The sequence below is a fragment of the Cyanistes caeruleus genome, chromosome 1 (assembly GCF_971803275.1).
Source record: "Cyanistes caeruleus chromosome 1, bCyaCae1.hap1.1, whole genome shotgun sequence".
In the NCBI taxonomy this organism is placed as follows: Eukaryota; Metazoa; Chordata; class Aves; order Passeriformes; family Paridae; genus Cyanistes; species Cyanistes caeruleus.
The window spans coordinates 32,191,952-32,215,481 of record NC_141701.1 but is presented as its reverse complement, the minus strand read 5'-3'; the positions used below and the strand labels follow the sequence as shown (position 1 = coordinate 32,215,481).

The window sequence follows — 23,530 nt, the reverse complement described above, 5'->3', positions numbered from 1 at the left end:
GTGGATTTAAAGAATAATTACATCAAGAGAAAGCACATGGGGCCAAAACACATCTAAGGTCAAGTTACATCAAGAATGAATTTGGCTCAACTTAATGAATCATGCTGACAAATGAAAAACAGAAGTATGATTGCAGTGAAAGAGTAACACTGCCCTAATTATTAATGAGATGCCAGGCAGAAAATTCAAAAGATTAGGACAAGATTAAATGGACATTAAAAAAACCCCTGAAACTAGAGGAGACAAAAATCAGATCAAAACCCGTGTTACTTACATCTATGAATACACAATTATTTATAGGATTTTAAAATATCGATATATTTCCAGGAACTTGTGCAGGCAAATACACCAGATCTTCACAGTTACAAAAATAAAACAATTTTTAAAAAATTCAAAGGAAGAGTCTGAATGTCAAAGTGTAAAACTGCAGTGAGAAGGGTGACCATTCTGCATAACCCAACTGAAAGTTACTCAGTAGCCAGTCATGCAAAGCCTCAATCCCCAGGACAGCAGAAGCCAGACAGGTGTGAAACTTCTTGCTGAGAACTACTCTCCCACAGTCTGCAAAACCAGTCCCTGGTTCAAAATGCAGGATCTTTGCTTTACTATGATAAGACTGGGACATAAGAACACTTTCCAACAGAACACTGGACAGGGGTGGAGGGACATAAAATTTTCCTGTTCAGGCACTCTATCCCTTCACTCCTGATATTGAGAATGAAAAAAGCATTATTATAATTGCTGTTCTAAAGAAGTAACACTGCAATCCAAAGAAAAACATTGAAAATAAAACAGCAATCTGAAATACCCCAATATGTTCTAATATCTGAAGTTGTTGACCTCAGTTATGTCTTCTAGACTCATCTATTCCTTACTGAAAAATAAGGAATAAAAAACATATATATTGAAAAAAAAAGAAAAAAGCAAGATTTTAGCCTACTGCAAGGCAGTAATAAGAAGTGGAATGACCTTTCTACAGCTACTCTGACAATTCCTACAGCAATCACTTTTGTAGTCATCCTTGAAAACTGTTCACTGGAAACCCCACAAATGCCTTAGAGCAGTTGCACTTTGACTAAAAAGTTGAGGAATTAAAGTTAACTAAGAATGAACAGTGACAAGTATGGAGTACAGCTTGTTCTTTGTTACAATTCAATGTTTTTATGTAACAACTTAACAGATAGAAAGTTTTTAAAACTCATCCTAAATTTTCTAGACAATTAAAACTACCAACACTACATGAAACAGGACTGTTCACTCCTCGTGCAGTTCTGAAGACATGCTAACATAGAACTTTATATATATTTATGATCATTACTTTGTTGCATAACCCAGCACTGTTGGAACACTGGCTAAAGCTTTGTCAGATGAAGAAAAGGCAGATCATTTTATAGCTACCACACACAAAATAAAAGCTAGAAAAAGCTTTGATGCCTGCCTGGAATAACACAAGACCATTAGTAAATAAAATCCTATTAGAAACATCAGATCCTGGGGATTATCCATAATTGCTTAGCAGTTGTATCAAAAAGTAAGCCAGAACCAAGTTCAATCCAAACTCTATTTGAGAATGTCACCTATACTTAGATTTAAAAGCAAGAAATAACACAAAACCTGTCAGGAGAGCAAGAAACTGTCTTTTTTCTATGTTACTAACATTCTTTGGCAAGTGACACATTAGATTTTTCCTTACGAAGTATCTCTGCCTTCACTCTCTCCATACCAAATGCTCTCCCTTAAATAAGCTCAAACAAGAGTGAAGAAGACATTCAAAGCACTACCCCTCTTTTCTTTACAACTTCCAAGCTCCTCTGTGACCAGTGACCATATATCTCCTTACTTTTTAGTGCATTGATTGGTACAGAACTATTTCAAATATTTTCAAATGTTTAAGGTAGAAAACAATGTTTGAAAACTGAAACATTAATGATGAACTTCCTTTTTGAAACACAAACATATTTCCATTATGTCTGCTGTTAGCTAAGAGTGATTGGCATGTAGTGGCAAACTGATACACCAACAGCCCCAGACACCCCAGTTTTATCCTCTAGATTTTACACTCTCTTAATGTTCTAATTAGTCCATATCACATAGACCACATATATGAAGCATATATGCCTTTGCTATACCGAGGAATTCCTTAGTCATGAACAATATTCTTTGTCTTTCTTACCTACCTTCTGAGAGATTTCTCAGATTTCTAAGAAGGTCCAAATAGCTTATTTGATGTTGGTCAATTCAGGGAGACGGGGCAAACATGTCAGTAAACTGCATACAGCATGTTTTAAGGCATACTACAGCTTAGGGGTTTTGATTCTGCTCACATGCAAATACATGCCTATACTTTAAAAGGAAAAAACACTGGAGAAAATAACCATCACCAGTATAAGCACTATCCATGTCTTTCATGCAGACTCAGTTTAAATGTAAAACAAAATGCAGAAAAATAAAATAATAAAAGGCCACTTACATTAGCATTTTCTGAAAGAAAAGAAAAGAAAAGAAAAGAAGAGAAGAGAAGAGAAGAGAAGAGAAGAGAAGAGAAGAGAAGAGAAGAGAAGAGAAGAGAAGAGAAGAGAAGAGAAGAAATGAAAAGAAAAGAAAAGAAAAGAAAAGAAAAGAAAAGAAAAGAAAAGAAAAGAAAAGAAAAGAAAAGAAAAGAAAAGAAAAGAAAAGAAAAGAAAAGAAAAGAAAAGAAAAGAAAAGAAAAAAGAAAAGAAAAGAAAAGAAAAGAAAAGAAAAGAAAAGAAAAGAAAAGAAAAGAAAAGAAAAGAAAAGAAAAGAAAAGAAAAGAAAAGAAAAGAAAAGAAAAGAAAAGAAAAGAAAAGAAAAGAAAAGAAAAGAAAAGAAAAGAAAAGAAAAGAAAAGAAAAGAAAAGAAAAGAAAAAGAAAATAAAAAACCCAGCTTTAAATCTAGTGCTTCCTACCACAACAATGTTAGATTTTTATAAAAAACTTTGTAAGAACTTTCTCATCGGAAAAAAAATCCTGTTAGTATCACTCATTCTCCCATAGTTACTTCATTGATAGCACTGGAACTATTCCAAATGCTCTCTATTACTTCAGGTAAACAAAGTTGTCAGAGGTGGGTTCATAGATAAAATCATATGAAACAAACAAAAAAACTAGTGAAAGCTGAAGTAGAAATAGATAAGTGAAACAGAATCAGAGTGGAAGATACTCATGACTTTTTGAAAACAGCACACTGAAGGTAAAATGTTTCAACTGGAACTTTTCTATCTTATGAATGCCAACAGTTAAAGGAAAGACTTTGGCTAATTCTTTTTAAGATTATTTCCAATCAGATTGAGTGTGGCTACAGATTCTAATCCCACAGTTCTGTACAGAAAATGGTTTAACTGTCTTTCTGCCATCCAAGTGTTTGCAAGCAAATATTAGATCTTTAAAACTTCTGAAAGAGCATCTATTTTACCAGTAAAAAGTAATTGTCTTAGACTCTGAAACACCGACAATTTTTTTTATAATTTCCAAGAATATGAAATTCATACTTTTCATATATGAATATTACCTGTGTTGAGTTTTAGTGGTACCTTTTTTTAATACTTTCTTAGTTAAATATGTAACACAGATAAAAATGTAACACATACCTCGAAAGTGACAGGTATATTACGCTTCAAAGCAATTTCAAACACTACGCTGATCTCAGATTTGTTTGCATCTTTATCTTCTTCTGATTCTTTTCCTGTTTCTCCATTCTGAAAATGATGCATAGATAATCATACTACAATTCTTAGAAGATCAACAAAATATCATATTCTTCTCTCCCCAATTTCTCAAAGACTTTTGAAGTCTCCTGTCAGGCTGTAAATCAGCATTTGTACATCCGTCTCAGCACCCCATCATCAGGCATCCGTTGACTGAAGCCATACATATTGTGCTTATGCTTCATAACATACTCATTAATTTATAAATTAATTATAAACAGCAAAATAATGTCTACAGATGTTAATCTTATTAATGACATGGATAACGATTTTCTGAGTACACACTTGTGTCAAACATGAGGATCAAACAGATCCTTCGAGCCATTTCTCAGGCTCTCTGTGGGCATCCCTTCTAAGCAAGGAAGAAATCTGTACTTCTTGGAAAGTACAGAAGACTGTGCTTCCCTCAGAAGAAATTCAGTCAATGAGCCCCACACTCTGACTGGGTCACCAGGTTACAGGTGTCCTCAGCAGGTCCAGCTGGTTAATGGCCCCTCCATCAACTTCCCTCTAGGAGTTATGACCAGTGTGAAAAGGTAGTGACAGAGAACAGCTTGCTCGACACAGAACATTATTTATTTATCCATAGGAACATAACAAACAGAGAGGCAAAGAGATAAAAAAACAAAAGGCACATGAAAAATTATTCTGCCTAAAACTCAGCTTTGTTTTACTCTTCAGGTAAATCTAAATTTCCTCACACAACTATTACCACCAGGATCAGTCAGAGTTTTGCCTTTTGAAACTACTGCCTTTGGTGTTTGTCTCCTAGGCCACATTTCCTTAGTTCTCAGAGGCTTCACTTCCAGCTACTTTCAAACTGCAAAGCTCTGAAATACTTCAAACTGGGATCTCTCAACAATCATGTAACCTTGGCCAGACTCCTAATTTTTTATTAGTGGAGGTAAACATCAAAGACACTTGGGCTGAATTAGGTGGATTCCTGCAGAGCTCCCATCTTACATAACGAAGTCTGATCTAAATCTTCAGCCACCAGCATAGCTACACAATCCAGATACTACAGTTCTAAAACAGTATTAAAAAAGCACTAGGTTCTTCACATTAAAATTAAATTGATCAGTTTTTTATCTACCTTTTTTAAGCTCTTAATAAATTAATCTTTAAGATAACACAGGGCCAAAAATCCAGCACTCAGCTACAGCATGCAGACATGGAACACCTTTTGTCTCATGAAATTGTTGCACAATTTTGATTCTGAAAAAAGCCATTTATATGCCTTACATGCCTGATATTGATCTGGAGCTAAATACAAGACAAAATATTATAAAGTTTATAGAACCTTCAGAAAAAAAGGGTGCTCTGCAAAACAATAACAAGGGTAGTTACAATGAGATTATGTACGACCTCTAGCTCATTTCATATAATGAAATGTAAAGTACCACTGAAATCAAGAATCTAGATCATTACTTATAGGACAGGCAAAGCATTGATTAGGTTCACTTAGAAAGATCACCAGAGCTAAAAGGACAATTAGTTAAAAGTAAAAAAAAAAACCTGGGTATTTAAAGAATGGGATACCACTATTCTGTAAAAAACCTTAGCAAGAATATTACTTGGTATTGTATTCAATTAAGTTTGTGCGTTATAAAGGACACTGACAATCTAAAAAGCTGGCCAAAAAAAAAAAAGCCCAAAGTATGAACTACTGATTAGATAAAACAACTTTGCACTGAGACACTATGAAAACAATCACTTCTATAAAAAGATTCAAAAATACTTTAGAATAATCTGTAAATGTGTACCTGGGAGAGATTTTTGATATCTGTTGGTTACATTTAGCAAATATAAGAAAATACCAATTAATAGAAAATGAAGCTAAGTGAATTCTAGAAGAAATACCTCAGAAATTATATTTGAAGTGGAGAATAATCAAACACTGGCAAAATTTACATAATATAATGCCCACTGGACTGTCAGCAAGCCTTCAAGTCAAGAATGTTTAGGTTTTCTAGCAGTACTCTAGTTTAACCAGATATGTATAGTCTAAACTAGAAACTACAGTTTAAGTTTTCACAATTAATACAAACACATCTGTCCAGAAAATCCCTCATTGTCCCTTCTACCCTTACAATTTAACACCCTGCATATTTTTTCACCAAGCATAGTAAAGAACCTTACAGTGAGTGGAGAAAAGGGAGGATCAAGGCTTAGACCTCAGTACTGAGCAATAAGTTTCAAGACTTAGGAAGATAAAATATGTTCAGGAGTGTCTCAGGCACTTTGGATTTAAATTTGATCCTCATTCCCACAACTGACACTTTAATTGTAAGGCCTTTCTTAGCCTCACATCCATGAGACAGCAGAGGTGCTTTGGCAGATACACAATAGCTCTTTGTGAAAGCACATTCACCAGCAGCCCTGCCCTGTTGGCTGATTGCTTCTTGCTTCTGCTCACCTAATGCTCTTCTACATATTTGTACAATTAGGTGCTAGGATGGCAATACTATTTTCAGTGTTTAATATGGATATAAGATTTTATCCTTAATTTAGTTTTTTCTAATAAAAGAAAAAAAAAGAGGATAGCTTGAAATGGAAGAATATACAGAAGACTGCATTAAGGATGGTCATGAAGGCCAAGACAGACCTATATAAGTAACTAGTGTGCCACATTCCATGGATCCCATTCCAGTCAAGTTCACTGAGTTACTAATAGAATTACTAGATTGGTACTGGCAGGTCTGTCCTTGCTCCCTCAGGAGCACACTGTTAGTAACTGGGGAAGAAAGTTCAACCTCATAATGTAATTGAGGCCAGCCAGGGTATGATGTGCACTGGCTCTGATCCATGCCCGATGTTTGAGGAGTGATGAATCAACCATCTTCCACAGATAACCAAGCTGGTCAGTTTTGCTGAAGAAAATACAGTTTTACTAAGATGGACCATGTCTCATGGTGAGAGCACACCCCACCACTGCATGGTGCTCTGTGCGCACTTCCCATGGGCAGCAGCAGGGAGGAGCCTGAACCTTGACACCATGATGCCCTTAAACTCTATCCCAACCAGCCTCCAGTTCTCTGGAGAGCTACACTCAGCTCTACACAGTGCAACACTTTGTTTTTCCCTCCACTATGATCTCAGCAAAGTGTTACCTCCAGCCTTCTCCAGTCACCTACAGCTGTAACCCATGAAGTGACAGAGGTGTTTTTCATAACAAACCTGCAATCTGTACCCCTTAACCCCAGCATAACCAAGCCACAGAGATTTATTTGACTGAGGATTCAATTTAGTCTCCTACCAACACACACCTGCTATTGAGAACCTACAGTATCCCAAGTGGTCTTCAGCTGCTCCCAGAACAAGTACTTGGATTCTTTGAGTGGGAAACATTATTATATTTTTGCTTTCAATTTAGAAAGATTAATCTGAGAATAATTTTTCTGTTCAATATTTTTTAAAATATGACACAACATTTTAATTTTTAAGCAGCAATATGTGCCACTTAAAGACATAGCAGTGAAAAATAAAGTTATTATTAAAAAAAAAAAAAAAGGTTTCCTGAAGCACAGACCACAGACCTGAGGTAATTTTTCTGGAATAGGCTCATTCTGAAGAGCTTGAAGGGCCTTCATTGCAGCATTATGTCTAGCAGCTTGACGAGTCTTTCCTTCACCAAAAAACTCACTGTTGCCAACAGTTAACTGGACATAGAAAATTTTAGGCACTGGGCAGTGATACCTGGAAGGAATGAAAAGAAAACAACAATAAAAGTTAGGAATTTTACCCATCCATTTTATGTAAAATAGAGTAGTATTTGGGGATGAAACATTATCATTTCTCTCAGAATAAGACCCAGTACTCAAATACATGGACTGTTCCTCAGCAAGGCAGTTGGTAACTGACAGCAGCTCCTATGTGCACACCAGCTCTTCACCTACATTTGCAGAGCTCTGCAATGAGTTCTATTTATCAGCCCAACAGCCTTGCTCTGCTCTCTTCTTGATTTGAGTCTTGAGAAGATGAAGAATCAAAAATTCCAGTGGAAGCCCTGCCTGGGAGACAACTCCTGTCATCATAGCTCAGCTCTGAGGGATAAATAAGTCAGATGACAGAGAATACACCTAGCAGAAATGGATCCTCACTTGACAAATAACTTGTTTATATTTTACAGCAATGTAAGAAAGCCCAGGATTCCAGGATTCCAGGATCATGGACAAAAGCAACGTCCATCACAAAACTAGATTGATTCAAACTAGATTCAATCAAACACAGTACTACATTTTCCTTACTCCTCTTAAAGGATCCTTTTTAAAGTGTGCTCTCTCCACTTTCATCTGTGGACATGAGTGGCAACTTTTTTATATTAAGACTTTCTGAATTTTCATTAATTATTGTAACCCAGTTGGTTCAACTGTAAAACAAAATACAAAGTTTATCAGAAAGCAGCACACTTCAGAGCGAGGCAAGTGTGAGTAAGTACTCTGGCCTCAATGTCCCTGAAATTTGTGCCTAATTCTAAAACTACATTTTTATGGAAAAAGCCAATCATAACACTGGTTCAAACATGACTCTGGCTATAGGGCCTTGGAGGAATGAGCTGAGTCGCCTTTACAACACGCAAAATGTGGTTATTTACTTTGCTTTCTTGTTTACAGTTTCACACACTTATCGAAAATTATCAAGGCCTGGAAATGCTTTTGCTTATGTAGAATTTTCATAAAATTATATAACTCCTGCTGGAAAGGCTTCTGGAGGTTATCTGGTCCAAAGCAGCATCCAGAACATGGTCAAGACCTGAAGTTACACTGTGTTGCTCATGCTTTGTCCAAGGTATTGTGGAGGTCTGCAAGGACGAACATTCCACAACATCTCTGGATAAACAGTTCTAGTGTTGGACCACTAGTGGTTTCTGGAAAACTATCACAAAGTTCCTACATGCCTAATGGAATTCAAACTGATTTCCTGGAATTGGAATTGGAATTGGCACTGATATTGTTGCAGATTTGCAGATGAAGCAGAAATCTTTCTCCCAGTACCAAAAATTACCAGTTTCCAGCTTTTGTCATCACAGGACTCCCTCCCAGCCCCATTAGCACTGACTCTCCCTGCTCCTCCTTCAGTATGGCTGGGAATTCATGCTCTTGTACTTGCAGGGTCTTACAGAAGATCCAAGTGATCTCTTACTTATTTGATCCAGCAATGTCAGCAGTTTGTTGACATCTTCCTATGTCTTCTTTACTTGATAACAAATCCTCCAACACAACACACCTCCTGCAGACAAGACCACTATCTCTACAGCCTGGCTAGAGCTCTGGAGCTAGCTCTGAGTCAAGGTCTCTGATGTACCAGGAGAGCTGCTTCCAGATGGTTCTAGGAACTGTGCCAGGTGGTGCATCACCAGCACTGCTGAGCACAACCCCATCCTCAGAAGAGTTTCCAACTGCCTTCCATATCATCTGCTGTGCAATCTGTTGTGTCTGCTGGCTGTCTCTGGCCAAAGTGCCCTGGGCCCTGCAATTACATGTGCTCTTCCTCAGTATCTGCTAAGACAGTGCTTGACCCTCTCTAATCAGGAGATGACTGGAAGGAAAGCTCAGTGCCGGTTTTGACCAGGAGTAGCTGACAGAGCTTACTGGCAGCTGCCAGAGCTTGCAAGAAGCCACAGCCTCCTGTAGTTCTCTCTTCCCTGCAGCAACAGGTACTCTCAAGTTCTTTGAAGAGTTTCAGGAATCTTCCCACCTTCCCAGAAGATGTAGAACTGGACATGACTGCATGTGTTGTCTGCTGCTTAGTACATGACAAGCTGTGTCACGCAAAAGCAGTAGGCACCTTGATGGCATGTCCCACGTCATTACTTCATAATCCTCTTTAAATAGAAAGAAATGAGATAGTGCTATTAGCAACTACCTAGATTTAGGGAAAATACAATATCCATCAGAAGTTCCTGTTTCCTGTTGAGTTACTAGACCTACCTTTCTCTCCATTGCATGCAAAGCAGGAAAGCACATGAACTTAATCCACTTTATAAACTCAAATCCCACAACAGGCCTTCTCTTTTTCCCTCTCCCCTCCCCACCTTTTCTTTTAAAGAGTGTTTAGGGAGCTATTTATGTGATAATAAGGAAAAATGATATTCAGCCTGTGGCTCTAGAGCCTCATGCAGCTCTTTGGCATTGCCAGAATGATTAGGTTTTTACATGGTTTTGATTAAATTTTTCTTGCTCTCCTTGGCCTCAAGCAGAGTTGTAACAGAGCACTGACAATATGAGCATTGACAGGAAAGTGCAAAAGAACACCTGAAATCCTCAGAAAATGAACTAAATCTTTGTGGCAATTGGCTTCTCTACAACAAGAAGCACATCAAAAGAAACAACATCCTCTTCAGTGGTGAGGACAGAGACTGCATTAACAAAACCCTCAAAAGTAAGTCTAGTATTACAGTCTGAAAATACAGTGTGACAATTAAACTAAGTTTTAATAATGAATGAGTCTCCATTCTGAAGATGTACACTCATGTAAAGAACAAGCCCACGCAAAAGTAAAATGATGTATCTGCCACTGATCATTAACAAACCTTCCTAGTATACTACATAGGAGTTACTAGAAAAGGCCGAAAGCATTAGCAATCTTTGGACTATTTATATAACATTTAGGGACTATTCTGCAATAATGTATCAGCACAATATTTTCCATCATAAGACCATCTACAAAATCACCTCTACACTCCTCAGTCTTCTGTCACTGTTCAGCCACAGAACTGAAACAGTCAGGATTTTGAACAGTAATGCCTCACACAAGGACTCATCAGGTCTCTAAAAGATTTTAATTATTTTCATTTAGAAAATATGCATATTCCTGCATTCTGCATGGCAGCTACAAATACTAGGATTTTCCTTGGAGAAAATTCTTATGTAAAATAGATTTTCAGGTGATAGTGGCATACTCCTCAGAATATAAGCTGACCAACACAGCTAAATGACAGAAGATTGTTAGAAGACAACAAAAGGCATGTGAAAGGATACATTCAGTTGGAAGGAAACAAAGTGTGATAACAGATAACACACAATCAGTCACATATAACCTATGTGCTCATTTTCGTCTGGCTCTTTTGGACATTTCAGATTCTTAAAAAGATCCTTCAAATATGAGGTCTGGAAAGCAGGTTCCCTTTATTCCATCTAAGTTCACAGCATCAAAAATCTACTTTTTAGCTAATGCCACTAGAACAGTTAACCTGAAAAAGGATATTTGCTATATGAATGTGACCTTGGATGTCAAGTTTCAGCAATGAGTAAATATTTACAACTACTTATAAACCCCTAAAAATAGGGGTTCATAACAGAAATGCTGACAGACCTCAACTAAGTTGGTGTGATTGGGCGCCACTATAATTAAATAAATCACCAAGGTCTGCTGACAATTAGAAAACTCATTTTGGTTTGCCACAGAGACAAACAAAAATTCTGTTCATTATAATTTTACTGGAATATGATGTCATAACATGTAAGCATACTGAAACAATCTGCTGCTTTTCTAGCCAAAATATTAATTGCATACTAAGGAGCCCTTGGGGCCTCTTCCTTTTTGGCCATCAAATCCACACACACAAAGACAAATAAAGTATTAGTACATACGTTATGCGTTCATACTGCATTTCCTGCATTTCTCTGGATTCCTCAATGGCATAAATGTTTTCGATAAATATTGTTACTTTCTTCTTAGAAAGAGAGAAAAAGCAAGTGCAAGATGCAGCTCACAGAAACCAGGAAGTTAATTTAGATTTAGCCTTGTGTTAAAAAGTCAGTGAAGTTTTCTCTAAATTCTAATGGTCAACATATTCTTCAACTAAGTAAAAAAGAACAAATAAACCCAATTACTATACAAGTATTATAGGAAGTATTACCCGATTCACATTCCATAATGCAAAGTGAAGAGGAACTGGGACCGTATTTTAGTGGCCAAGATAAAGGCCACTAACATATGAGCTACAACTCAGTATGGGAAAGTCATTCTTCAGATGCCAGCTCTGCTGAAAGGGTTATTCTCTGCACTCTTTCTATCTGGCTCCTTTCCCATATGAAGTCAATCAAGCTGGCAGCCCTGCTGGCACTGTTTAATCACCAAAATGCTATGAGTTTTGTGAGTGGAGGGATAGATAGCCACAGACCATGCAGGGGAGTAGGAAACAGCCTTTGCTGTGAACAACTTTTTCTCCATAACATTTGAAATTTCTCTAGGGGAGCAAGTTGCTTAGTGCAGCTGTTCCCTGGCTATATCCTATTTTCCTAAGCAGTCCATTAGCCACGTGCATTTCTTACAGATGTGAGTTCTGTTTTGAAGAAGGAAACATCCAGTATAGTCACTTTTGTCTTCACACAGTGAACCTTCTGGTTCTTTCAGCAGATCCACTACAACACCTGGGAACAAAGAGGCTCTCTTTTCCAAGTACTCCTTTAGTGAACTACAGTCCATTATTCTTGAACTGTGTCTACTACAGGCTAGGCTGCCTGATCAAGTGGAGCCTATAGATGAAGCCTTGTTGCTCCAGTTCCAGGAAGGATTTTGCTCACAGGGTCTTGTCCTGCTAAGGGACTTCAACCACCCTGACATCTGCTGGGAAAGTAGCAGGATGAGCTGCAGGCAATCCAGGAGACTCCTAGAATGCATGAAGAATAACTTTTTAACCAGCCTGACTAAACAGAGAACTTAGGGTGAAAAAGAGAATATTTCACCTCTAGAAGGAGGTTCTGGTAACTTGGGAGGACTATAAGGACAGTGCAAGGTCATGTAGGGAGAAAATTAGAAGGGCCAAAGCCCAATTAGAATTTGATTTAGCCACTATAGTTTAAGACAACAAAAAAGTTTCTATAAGTACATTGGCAGCAAAAGGAAGGTCTTCAGCATTTCTTAAATGGAGAGAGTAGTAACAGGGGATGAGGAAAAGGCAGATACTTAATGACTTCTTTGCCTCAGTCCTCAGTATCGAGACCAGCTGTCCCCTGCATACCCAGGTCCCAGAGCTAGAAGCTGGTGATGGGGAGCTTAGTGAAGCCCCCATAAACCAGGAGGAGATGGTTAGTGACCTGCTATGCTAATTAAACACTCACAAGACTATGGGTCCAGATGGGATCTACCGCAGAGTAATGAAGGAACTGATGAAAGAACTTGCCAAACCATTCCCAATAATCTAAAAGCAGTTCTGGTCAACTGATGAAGTTCCAGCTGACTGGAAATTAGCAAATGTAACATCCAACTACAAGAAGGGTTGGAAGAATGATCTGGGGAACAATGGGCCTGTCAGCCTGACCTCACTTCCAGGCAAGGTTATGAAAGAGACCATCCAGGGTACCATTGCATAGCACATTCAAGATAACCAGAGGATGAAGCCCAGCCAAAATGGATTTACAAAAGGAAAGCCCTGCTTGACCAGCCTGATCTCCTTCTATAACAAAGTGACTCAGTAGATGAGAGAAAGGCTGTGGATGTTGTCTACATGGACTTCAGCAAAGCTTTTGACACTATTTTCCCGACCATCCTCTTAGAAAAACTGTCTGCTTGCAGCTTGGATGAGTAGACTCTCCGATGGTTAAAACTTGGCTGGATGGCTGGGCCCAGAGAGTTGTGGTCCATGGCGCTCAATCCAGCTGGCAATCCAGTTGCTAGTGGTGTTCTCCAAGGTACAGTTTTGGGGCTGGTCCTGTTAATCTTTGTTTAATCCCTTTACTGCTGATCTGGATGTAAGGACTGAGTGCAGTAAATTTGCCAATGACACTAAATTGGGTGTGGCTGTTTATCTGTAGGAGGGCAGGACAGCTCTGCAGAGAGACCTGGATAGACGATCTGTGGGATAAGGATGACTGCACAAGGTTCAATAAGGCAAAGGGCAGAGTCCTGCTCCTGGGTCACAACTACCCCATGCAGCACTAAAGGCTGGAGGAGGAGCTGTTCAGCAGAAAGGAATTTAGGGCTGCTGGTTGACAACTGGCTGAATATAAGCCAGCAGAACGTCCAGGTGGCCAAGAAGGCCAATGGCATCTGTACAAGAATAGTGTAGCCAGCAGGACTAGGGAACCCCCCTGTACTCAGCACTGGTGAGGCCAAACCCCAACTAATGTGTTTAGTTTAGGGTGGTCCCTCACTTTGAGGTGCTGGAGCATGTCCAGCGAAGCATAAGGCTCATGAAAGGTCTAGAAAACATGTCTTATGAGGAACAGCTGAAGGAGCTGGGTTTGTTTAGACTCAAGAAGAAATGGCTTTAAGTTGAGACAGGGATGATTGGGATCGAATATTAGAAAAAAAAATTCACAATCAGGTTGGTCAGCCATTGGAATATGTTACCCAGGAAGGTGGGTAAGAGGCATCTGGATCTGGCACTGGATGTTGTGGTTTAGTGGTGTAAGAGTGGTAGTGCTGTGCTGATACTGTACTTGCCGATCTTAAAGATTTCTTCCTGATCCAAGTAATAGACAGCCCTACCAGATGGGATGTGATACCGGATCTGTTGGAAACCAACTCAAGCAAGCTAATCAGGGACATCAGGACTGGAGGCAGCCTAGGATACAGTGGCCATGCTTTGGTGGAGTCCCAGTCCTGACGGATATGAGTCAGGTAAAGAGTAAACTTAGGGTCCTGAAACTTAGGAAAGCAAACTTTCAGCTCTTCAAGGAGATAGTCAATAGGGTCCCCTGCAAGACTGACCTGAGGCACAAGAGAGAACAGAGCTGGCAGATCTTTAGTGGTCTTCTACAGAGCTCAAGAGCTAGCAATTCCTAGGAGCAAGAAATTGGTCAAGGAAAACCAGAGATCAGTGTGGCTGAGTAGGGAACTGCTGGTCAAACTAAAGGGGAAGAAGCAAATGCACAGGCATGGAAACAAGGACAGGTAACCTGGGAAGAGTGCAGAGATGAAGTATGGTTGTTTAGGGATGGGGTGAAAAAGGCCAAGGTGAAGCTGGAACTGAACCTGGCAAGGGATGTGAAGAGTAACAAGAAGGGCATCTACAAGTATGTTAACCAGAAAAGGTCAAAGAAAGTGTTCCCTGCTAAAAAATAGTGCTGGCAAACTGATAACAACAGATGAAGAGAAGGCTGAAGTACTCAACAACTTTTTTTGCCAGTCTTCAATGGCAACTCCTCTTCCCATTCTCACACCACCAAAGTCCCTCCTATTTTAAGTAAAGGTCAGGTTCATGAACACTTGAGGAACCTGAATATAAACAAGTTTCTGGGACCTGATGGGCTGCAACAAAGTCCTGAAGGGAATAAGTGGATTTGGTTGCCAAGCCACCCTTCATGATATTTGAAAAGTAAGGGCAGTCAGATGAAGTCCCAGGTGACTGGAGAAGGGAAAACATTGTACCTGTCTTAAAGCAGGGTAGAAAGCAGGACCCTGGGAACAATGGGTCTGTCAGCCTCACTTCTGTGCCCGGGCAGATCATGGAACAGGTCCTCTTAGGAGCTGTGCTAAGGCACAGGGAGAACAGGGAGGTCATTTGGGACAGCCGGCAAGGCTTCACCAAGGGCAAGTCCTGCTTGACCAAACTAGTGACTTCTTACAATGGAATGACAAGGGAAAGGCTACAAATGGCATTTATACAGACTTCTGTAGAAACCTTGACATGGTCCCCGCAACATCCCTCTCTCTAAACTGGAAAGAACCGGATTTGACGAATAGATTATTAGATGGACACAAAAGTATTTGGACAGTTGCATCCAGAATGTAGCAGTTAGTGTCTTAGTCCTGATGGACACCAGTGACAAGTGGTGTCCCTCAAGGATCTGCTTTGGGACCAATGTTATTTAATAGACAAATGGGATCAAGCACACCCTCGGCAAATTTGCACATGACACCAAGTTGAGTGGGGAGGTTGTCACACCTGAGGGATGGGATGTCATCCAGGGGTGCCTGGACAAGCTTGAGAAATGGGCCCATGGGAATATTATGAGTTTTAACAAGGCCACATACAAAGTGCTGCACCTGGATCAGGGCAACCCCCAGTATCAGCACAGGCTGGGGGATGAACAGATGGAGAGCAGCCCTGCTGAAAAGGGCTTGGGGGTGCTGGTGGGTGTGAGGCTGGACATGGAAATTCTTTACTGTGAGGTTGGTGAGGCACAGGAACAGGTTGCATGGAGAAACCTGGTCTAGTGGAAGGTGTTCCTGTCCATGGCAGGGAGTTGGAACAAAATGATCTTTGAGATCCCTTTCAACCTAAACCATTCTATGATTCTATGATGAAGTAGTCTGGCTGTTCTCTTCTACATTACTTTCACATACTCCAGAAACATTCTTAACGTAAAGTGAGCAAGGCAAACATTATGTATCAGTTTTAGCCACATCCCTTGTTTGAATGCTGACCTCCTCCCAGCTACATAGATGAGAATTAAAACAAGAAAATTCACATATACTTGTCCCAGATTATTCTTAATTTCAAAAATCATGTTAAATTTTAAGTCAAATCTTCAAAAACTTTAAATGAATTTAATTAATTCTGAATGATTCGGTATTTTTTTCTCTATTTAATATCTGCTATGGTCATTTGTGAAAACAATTTTGACCTAGTTATAGAAAATCCCTAAGCAAAATAATGTTTAACTGACTATGTAAGAATTGTAAAGAAAACCATGTGAAGGAAACATTAACAGAAAGAGATTCAAAAGCATCTGTTCATTTTTTAAAAAAATAGTCAGAAAACATAACAAAGATGCCTCCCATTTTAAAACATAGAAACCCCAAACCACCTCTCTTTCAAATGCAAGAACGTAAGAAAATCCCACGTTAAGCAGTCAAGATCCATGAGTTGCGAGCAACTGCATAATGTAATCCTCTTTATCTGTTAAGGTCTATTAGAAAATAAATGAGATTATTTGCTTCTGCTGGGAGGATGATCTTGAAGCTGAGTTGATACTTGGGAATCTCCTAGTGTTCACCTTGGCTATACTTCTTTATATGTTATTTTGTGTCAATACTATCCTGTAAGTTACATAGCTTATTTATTGCTATATTTTATATATTACTAATTTATTTTGTTGATTACCCTCCAAGGTGAGCTTTCCCACTCCCTATCAGCCTCTGCTTCAAAAGGGAACAAGTGAAAGTATTTCAGAGCTTTTCTGTATAAAAAGCTACCCACCATCTTGACCATTCTTCACAGTCCTTCCCCACACTTGCTCTTGTTCTTAAATACAAAAGCCAAGAATGGTAGACAATATACCATATAAAAGACTAACAGTGTTCTGTACAGTAGGAGTATTTATGTATCTATACCAGAAATATCTTGCTCAACACATCTTAAAAATTACATTTGCCTCTCCATTAATTCAACCACATTAGGTCTTTCCACTTAATACTTAATAATATAATACTTCTGTTCTGTGGTTTTCAACTGAATAACCCTCAGGTGACAATAGAGTTAGTACTACTAGTGCCTATGTTATTAGTCTTACCTTTTAGACTGGAAAGTCTTGTCTTGTTGCATTTCGAATATATCAGTCCTCTCTATCACCCAAATCTTCCTGCCTGTCTTGACCTTCCTGTGTATCAATGATGCCCTCTACATCTCATGAACATTTTCCTACTTCTTGCGCAAACATCTTTAACAAAAATAACTTAAAAGCTTGATTCTAAAACTGGAAGAACTGTACTTAACAATCTTCTTCCTAGTTTGACTTTTAAAACTGCTGATTATTTTTCTTTTCCTTTCCCACCCTGCATTTCTTACACAAATCCCCTTCTCCTTCAGTTTAATGAAAACAGTATCCTTATCTAATGCTATAAAATGCTTAACTGAATCCCACAAATATAAATTTACTTTACTCACTTTACCTAAAAAATTAGTTGGCACATAACATGTAAGGTTAACATATTAGTCATACACAATCTACCTTTAGTACACAGTAATTTCCCATTTATACTTTTTTCTCTGTCTTTATTTATACTTTCTTTTAAACTTTGTTATGAGTCTGAGAATTTTTCATTAGCTAATGATAATTTCCTTTCCTATTTTTTTTATTTTCCTAAGCTAGAGGCTATGTAGTTCCTCCAACCAATATGAGTAACTTAGTAAAAAAAAAAAAAAAAGAAAATCCAAAAAAAATTGACTCATGTTTCCACGATCACAATATCGAAACATTCCTCAGTGAAAAACAAGAGGGAGGAGGATTCAGTTTAACATAACATTATCTAATGTGGAATCTTCCCAGCAGAATTTGTGATGACAAGACGATAATACTGCCACATCACTGTTTTTCTGAATTCCAAGTTGCTTAATAGATATTTGACTGAAATAAATATTTCAATATTTACTCTCTGGATTTACCACTACTTTGTTTACCATTTATAGCAAATATGTACAACAAGAAGTAAAAAAACATGTTGCTCAACACAAGTAATTTGAAGAAACCAACAGAAAGCTACAGACATTTTAAGTTTAGAAGTTTGAACCACCATGGATTAAGCTGACAAGTAATAGAGCAAATATACTGAACTAGCTATGTAGAACTAGTTTCAGAGTAATTTCAGGTCTCTGCTTGCACTTTTATTGCTCTCCCTCCTTCAGTCTAAACCCCTGAAGTTAAGATGAAGCACTTGTCAAAGTTCCAAAAGAGTCTCAAAACCAGCCCAAATACCCTCTCTTAAAGAGAAACTACTGAAAGAGATATGTAAGAGGGGAAAAAAAAAGGCTAAGAAGAAATAACAGGGAAAAACCCAGAGGAAAAATGATCATGAAAAAACCTCCTAAGGTACTGTATACTGAAGACTAAGGTAGAAAAAACAAGTGAAAAACAAGAGAATCAAGAATAGAAAAGAGAACAATTTTTTATGCTCCTCTGAAGAAGTATTTTTACCTATCAACTGAATAACTAAGTAATGAGAGTGGTCTACAAAACATCAACTTATTCTTGACTATAAAAATAGCATAATATAGGAACATAACAAATATACTGCCTCCAGAATTAAAGACATTGGAAAATGTCAAGTGGACAGTGCTGAAATGGAGTTGGGGGCTGGGGGAAGGAAAAGACAAATACAAGCATAAAGTAAAGGTTCTTTTCCGTGACACAAAACCAAGCACAATAAGAATAAAAGGGAAAAAACATAATGAAGCTGTGATGCACACTGTATACTTTAGAGGTTAAAGCAGACATCCAGAAGACAAACATCTCATACTCTTATCTACTTCAGCTCATAAAATTTCCCATGAACTGTATTACTCACTAATCTTTACAAGCATGCAGAGTGGTTACTGAGAATGCTGTCCAAATAGCCATTACAGTAAAAGAACATAAACAATGCTGCATATCTGACTACAGTATCATTTTCTTTTACATAAGAAATTCATGTAAAAAAAAAAAAAATTAAAAAAAATCATGTCACTTGCCAGCCTAGACACCAAGTAAGTGAGAGAATGAAGTATCTCACTTATTTCATTTTATCATATATTTATGCCAGTAATGTAGTACTGATAAAATTGTTACTAATAAAATCATCTCAGGGCTAGGACTCCATCGGAATTAATTAACCTGAAAGTCCACAGAGGAAGAAGGCCCAAGAAAGGTCACAAGAAAGAGTGATTCTCACCATCCAAAATAAATTCAAATAATTAGTGTATACTGTTCTACATTCTTTTCCCACTTTGAGGAATGTAAACATACAGGCATTAAATTTCATTATCATAAGTAAGAAATTTAACCTATCAGTTCAAACTTGGAAATTAAAGGATTGAAAGTAAGAGCAAGCTGAGAAAACACACTTAATTCTGATTTAATAACCCACCCCTCAGCAGCTGTGTGCAGCTAATTGAGGATGCACACTCTGCTACCTTGCTAGTTATCAGCTCTGCAACCTCTAAAAATGGCCACACATGGCCAGCTAAAACGTCTATCCAGAAATCTTCTCCTCTGTGCCATCAGACTTGCAAAGAAAACAAATGTGAGAGAGAGCTTGGTCAATTGCAAAGAGAGAGCATTTCATATTGCCTTGCACATCATATCAGAATGCTGACAAAAAACTGGATAGCCTTAAGAAGGAAGCTTCATCTACACCTGGAAGGGGAAAGGAAGGTGTCTGATAATCGACCATCGAGAAAATTCTAAAGGACCAAAAGGTCAAAACCCCAAAATGATTGGTGAAGCCTTTCAGTGCTTTTGATTCCTTTCGACTTGAAGCCAACATAAAATATTCTTTCATATTATTTTTTATTATTTAATATTCTTTTTCAATCTTTAATGGATTTACATGAATGACTGACAAGTAAATTGCAATTCATTGCTAATAAGAATGCATAAGTAATGCAATGAGACTGCCATAGTAGTGGTCACCAAAGCAGTGACTGATCTCAGTTGGTCCAGTGGATACAGTTTAGTACTGAATATTAACAAAGACAAAAAAAAGCTGATCATGTTAGATCAGTACACTAAAATACAAGGTTGCAGACTTTCTAAAAGGTAGGATATGTGAGAAATATTTATAAAATGAGGTGGAACTGTATTGTAGGAAACAGAGACTCAAAAGAAGTCTTGAAGGACAGAGTTACCAAGGACAGTTAAAATGGAATCACAGAATTATTTAGGTTGGAAAAGACCTCTAAGAAAATCAACTTCAACCATTAACCCAGCACTAGCAAGTACACCACTAAAACCACATCATTAAGTGCCACATCTACGTGTTTTTAAATACCTCCTGTAATGGTGACTGAAGCACTTCCCTGGACAGCCTATTCTATTGCTTGACAACTCTCTTTGTAAAGAAATACTTCATAATATGTGAAATGGTTATTACGATGTTTGACTTAGTTAAACAAGGTCAACACAGAGATTACCTTTACTGAAGGGAACAAGCTGCTGATGTCCACCTCCGTAAGATTTCTCATTTCTGTTTCTCTGACAGTAGTGTCAGACTTGAATCTAAATCAGTAAGGTGATTAGACTCCACATTCTCCTCTGTCATAGAACAGAACCTCAAAGCTAAATTTTGGGCTGGTTTTTGTCTGGAGATGATTTCCCTTTTAATCACCACACTGAGGGATTCAGCCCCATTTTAGTAAAACATATAAGCCAGAAAAATTATGGTGACAAAGTACTTGATGAGCACCTGTGAGTGCACCTATCCCTTCTGTGACAGTAAAAACCAACTTAACCTGGCATTCTTCTTTAAAATATCCTATAAAGACAAGGAGAACTTTGGAAGATCCTGTGAATTAGCATTTTAGAAGAGCTGTTAACTGTATTTTTCTTTCACAGAACATCTTTCACAAGCATCCACCAAAATCAATATTATAAACAAGATGTGAAGAGAAACTATAACACAGTGCTTGCTGGTAAAAAGTTCTCCCTTCAGACTGCATATATTCTATTACAAAAAAATCTTGAAAATCTTTCTTCAAAATATTTAATACTTTCTCATTCCGTGGCAGAACTTTCAGTTCAAAAGTGACAAATACCTTGTAGGGATAGAGTACAATTCCAACCAGATCTGACAGAATTACATGCTGTTAAAAAAATTAGCCACTAGCCTTTCTGCTTGCTTCCCTCAGGAAAATTATGGCAGCCTCTCAAAGAAAAGTTTGACCTCCAACAGCAGTTGACCTCTGTCATTACCAAAACAAGCAGGCAAAGGAAAGAGAACATATTTACTGCTTACCAATATTCAGGTTTTGGACACAGCAGAAAGGCCATAACAAGAAAGGAGGCCACACAGGCTTGTTTCCAGTGAGCCCACTATCTCACAGGTGTCCCAGCTGAAACACTCTTAGTTCAGCAGAAGTACAGGAAAAAGATAAGGGTGAATAAAAAGCTAACTGTGTCAAAAGAACAAAACACACCCAAAATACTGCTGCTCCTGCAGGAGCATTCTGAATCAGTGCTTGTTTTCATACATTCCAATGAGACTAGTCTTCTGTCCATATCCTGACAGTAAAGCTGGCTGTGTTAAAGGCAGGGCTAGAGAAAGAACAGCCAGTGAGCTGCAAAGCCAACAGACTGAAGCGATTCACAAGGTGCTGGGGCAGGCTGCTGGCTCTGAGGATCTTTGGATCAGAAGTCTCTCAAGTGGAAGGGCAGTGTTGAAAGACAGACATTAGGAAAGATAAGGATTGTATTACACCTCTTTATGTTTTCAGCCTCTGTGAGAACACGAAAAATCACATCTGAAACTTGGAGACACATCTGGAGCCAGATGCATTTCCTCCAGAGCAGAGAAAAATCTGAGGAAGTTAAAAACCCAAAGTAAAGAACACTGTCCACTGAAGAAATTTCAAAAGAATTAGTCAAAACATGAGCCAAGGACCACAGAAGGCAAGGGCAGTCTTCTCAGCAGATAGAGCAAGAAAGCAAGTGGTCTGGGAAGGTCACTATATCCTGAAGGAAAATGAATAAAAATATTAATTAAGAAAAAATTGAAGCATTAGGGCTTAGGAGCTCCTCTGCAAGTAGGGCCAAGAGGTCATTGACAACACTACTTCATCTTTAGCAAAGACTGTTTAGAATGCTGCAATACTGTAAAATGTCATGCCACACATGATGCATCACATTTTAGGCACGAAGAGCGATGAAGAATTTAGATGCTCTACAATTACAGCTAAGAAGATTTTAATGATACCAGTTAAGTGCATTGACTTAGAGAAAGAAGAGACACTGTACTTGGAACACTAACCTCAAACCTTGCTCTCTATTCTGTCAGCTTGAATTTTAGCCTACATAACATTATTTTAACAGCTGTCAGTGTAATATTGTAAATACACTTAAGAGTATATATGTTATTGATCCTTCATAGGTTAAATGTACCCATTAATGCAGTGGATGGTAGTGACAGGATGCATTTGTCAGAAGGATTATATGCACACTGTGCCAGGACATGTCACCCAACACCATTTTGTGTGCATTGTGCAAATTCATGATAACAGGGTGAGGGAACTGCAGAAAAATCAATCTTAGGAAAAAAAAGTGGAAACTATAGATTCCATAGCAGAATCTGTGTTTTCTGATCCCAGATGCTCTATGTATTTTTAAGATTTAAAACACTGTAAAATTAAACATTAGCTGTCAAAAAATTTACTACAGGAATAAATATCCTCTGCCATTTAAGGAATCTTATTTTGTTTTAAGCCAACCATATAATCACTATTGTCTAAACTGATAGCTACTGGCAATGGCAAAGCTCATCACCTGCAAGCTCCCTTGCCACTGTTCTTTTGGGAAAACTATCTTAAGACAAACAGATGTTTCTGCTGTTTTAAACCAACAGGAAATGGACTGACTTTCTCCCTTTTCCTTTCCTAGAAACAAATACTAGCAAAGAAAAATCATAGCACAGCTGTACTCAACACTTTCCTTGCAACAATATGTCTGTGTGGGAGGCAGGCAACTAGTGGGAACAGGCCAGGGGAAGTGAAATGTAGCATGCAGAAGATGAAGACAAAGAATTAATTTGAAAGTCTTGACTGGATTATTACACCATAATGCCAATACACTAGCAGAGGAAGTAAAAGGGTGATGTACAAGACTTTGCTTTAAGATATGATCCAAATCCTATCTCAACTGGTAATGTACACAACTGAATTAAGTATCAGCTGGCAATCTCAGCCCCTTCCAAGCAAATAGGTGTTTAAATCATCCGAAAGCTTCTTTAGTACAAATAGACTGCAGGTTTAGTGGCCAAGTTGCAGCCTTGTCTTTAAGGAAATGTATTTAGGTCAAACCTGAGGAATGAATTAATATAATGAAATGCTGAATTCATGCTTTGTGCAGATACCCCAAACACTTAATTGTCACTGCTGGCGAACTGGCATCCTTTACTCACACTAGATTTACATAAAAAAGGGAAACTGCCATTGAAGCTACTGCATTAGA

General features: G+C 38.2%; 1 protein-coding gene across 23 annotated transcripts in view; it reads right to left on the bottom strand.

Moving 5' to 3' along the window:
• STAU2 (staufen double-stranded RNA binding protein 2) overlaps window positions 1-23,530 on the bottom strand; it is a 172,129-nt gene that overhangs the window by 111,849 nt on the left and 36,750 nt on the right. For all 23 annotated transcript variants that reach the window (XM_086884642.1, XM_086884733.1, XM_086884763.1 and 20 more), the window contains 2 exons: window positions 7,262-7,421; window positions 3,609-3,716 (listed from right to left, as the gene is read on the bottom strand). In XM_086884642.1, the coding sequence (XP_086740768.1) occupies window positions 3,609-3,716; window positions 7,262-7,421 (268 nt within the window). The remainder of the gene's footprint in view (window positions 1-3,608; window positions 3,717-7,261; window positions 7,422-23,530) is intronic.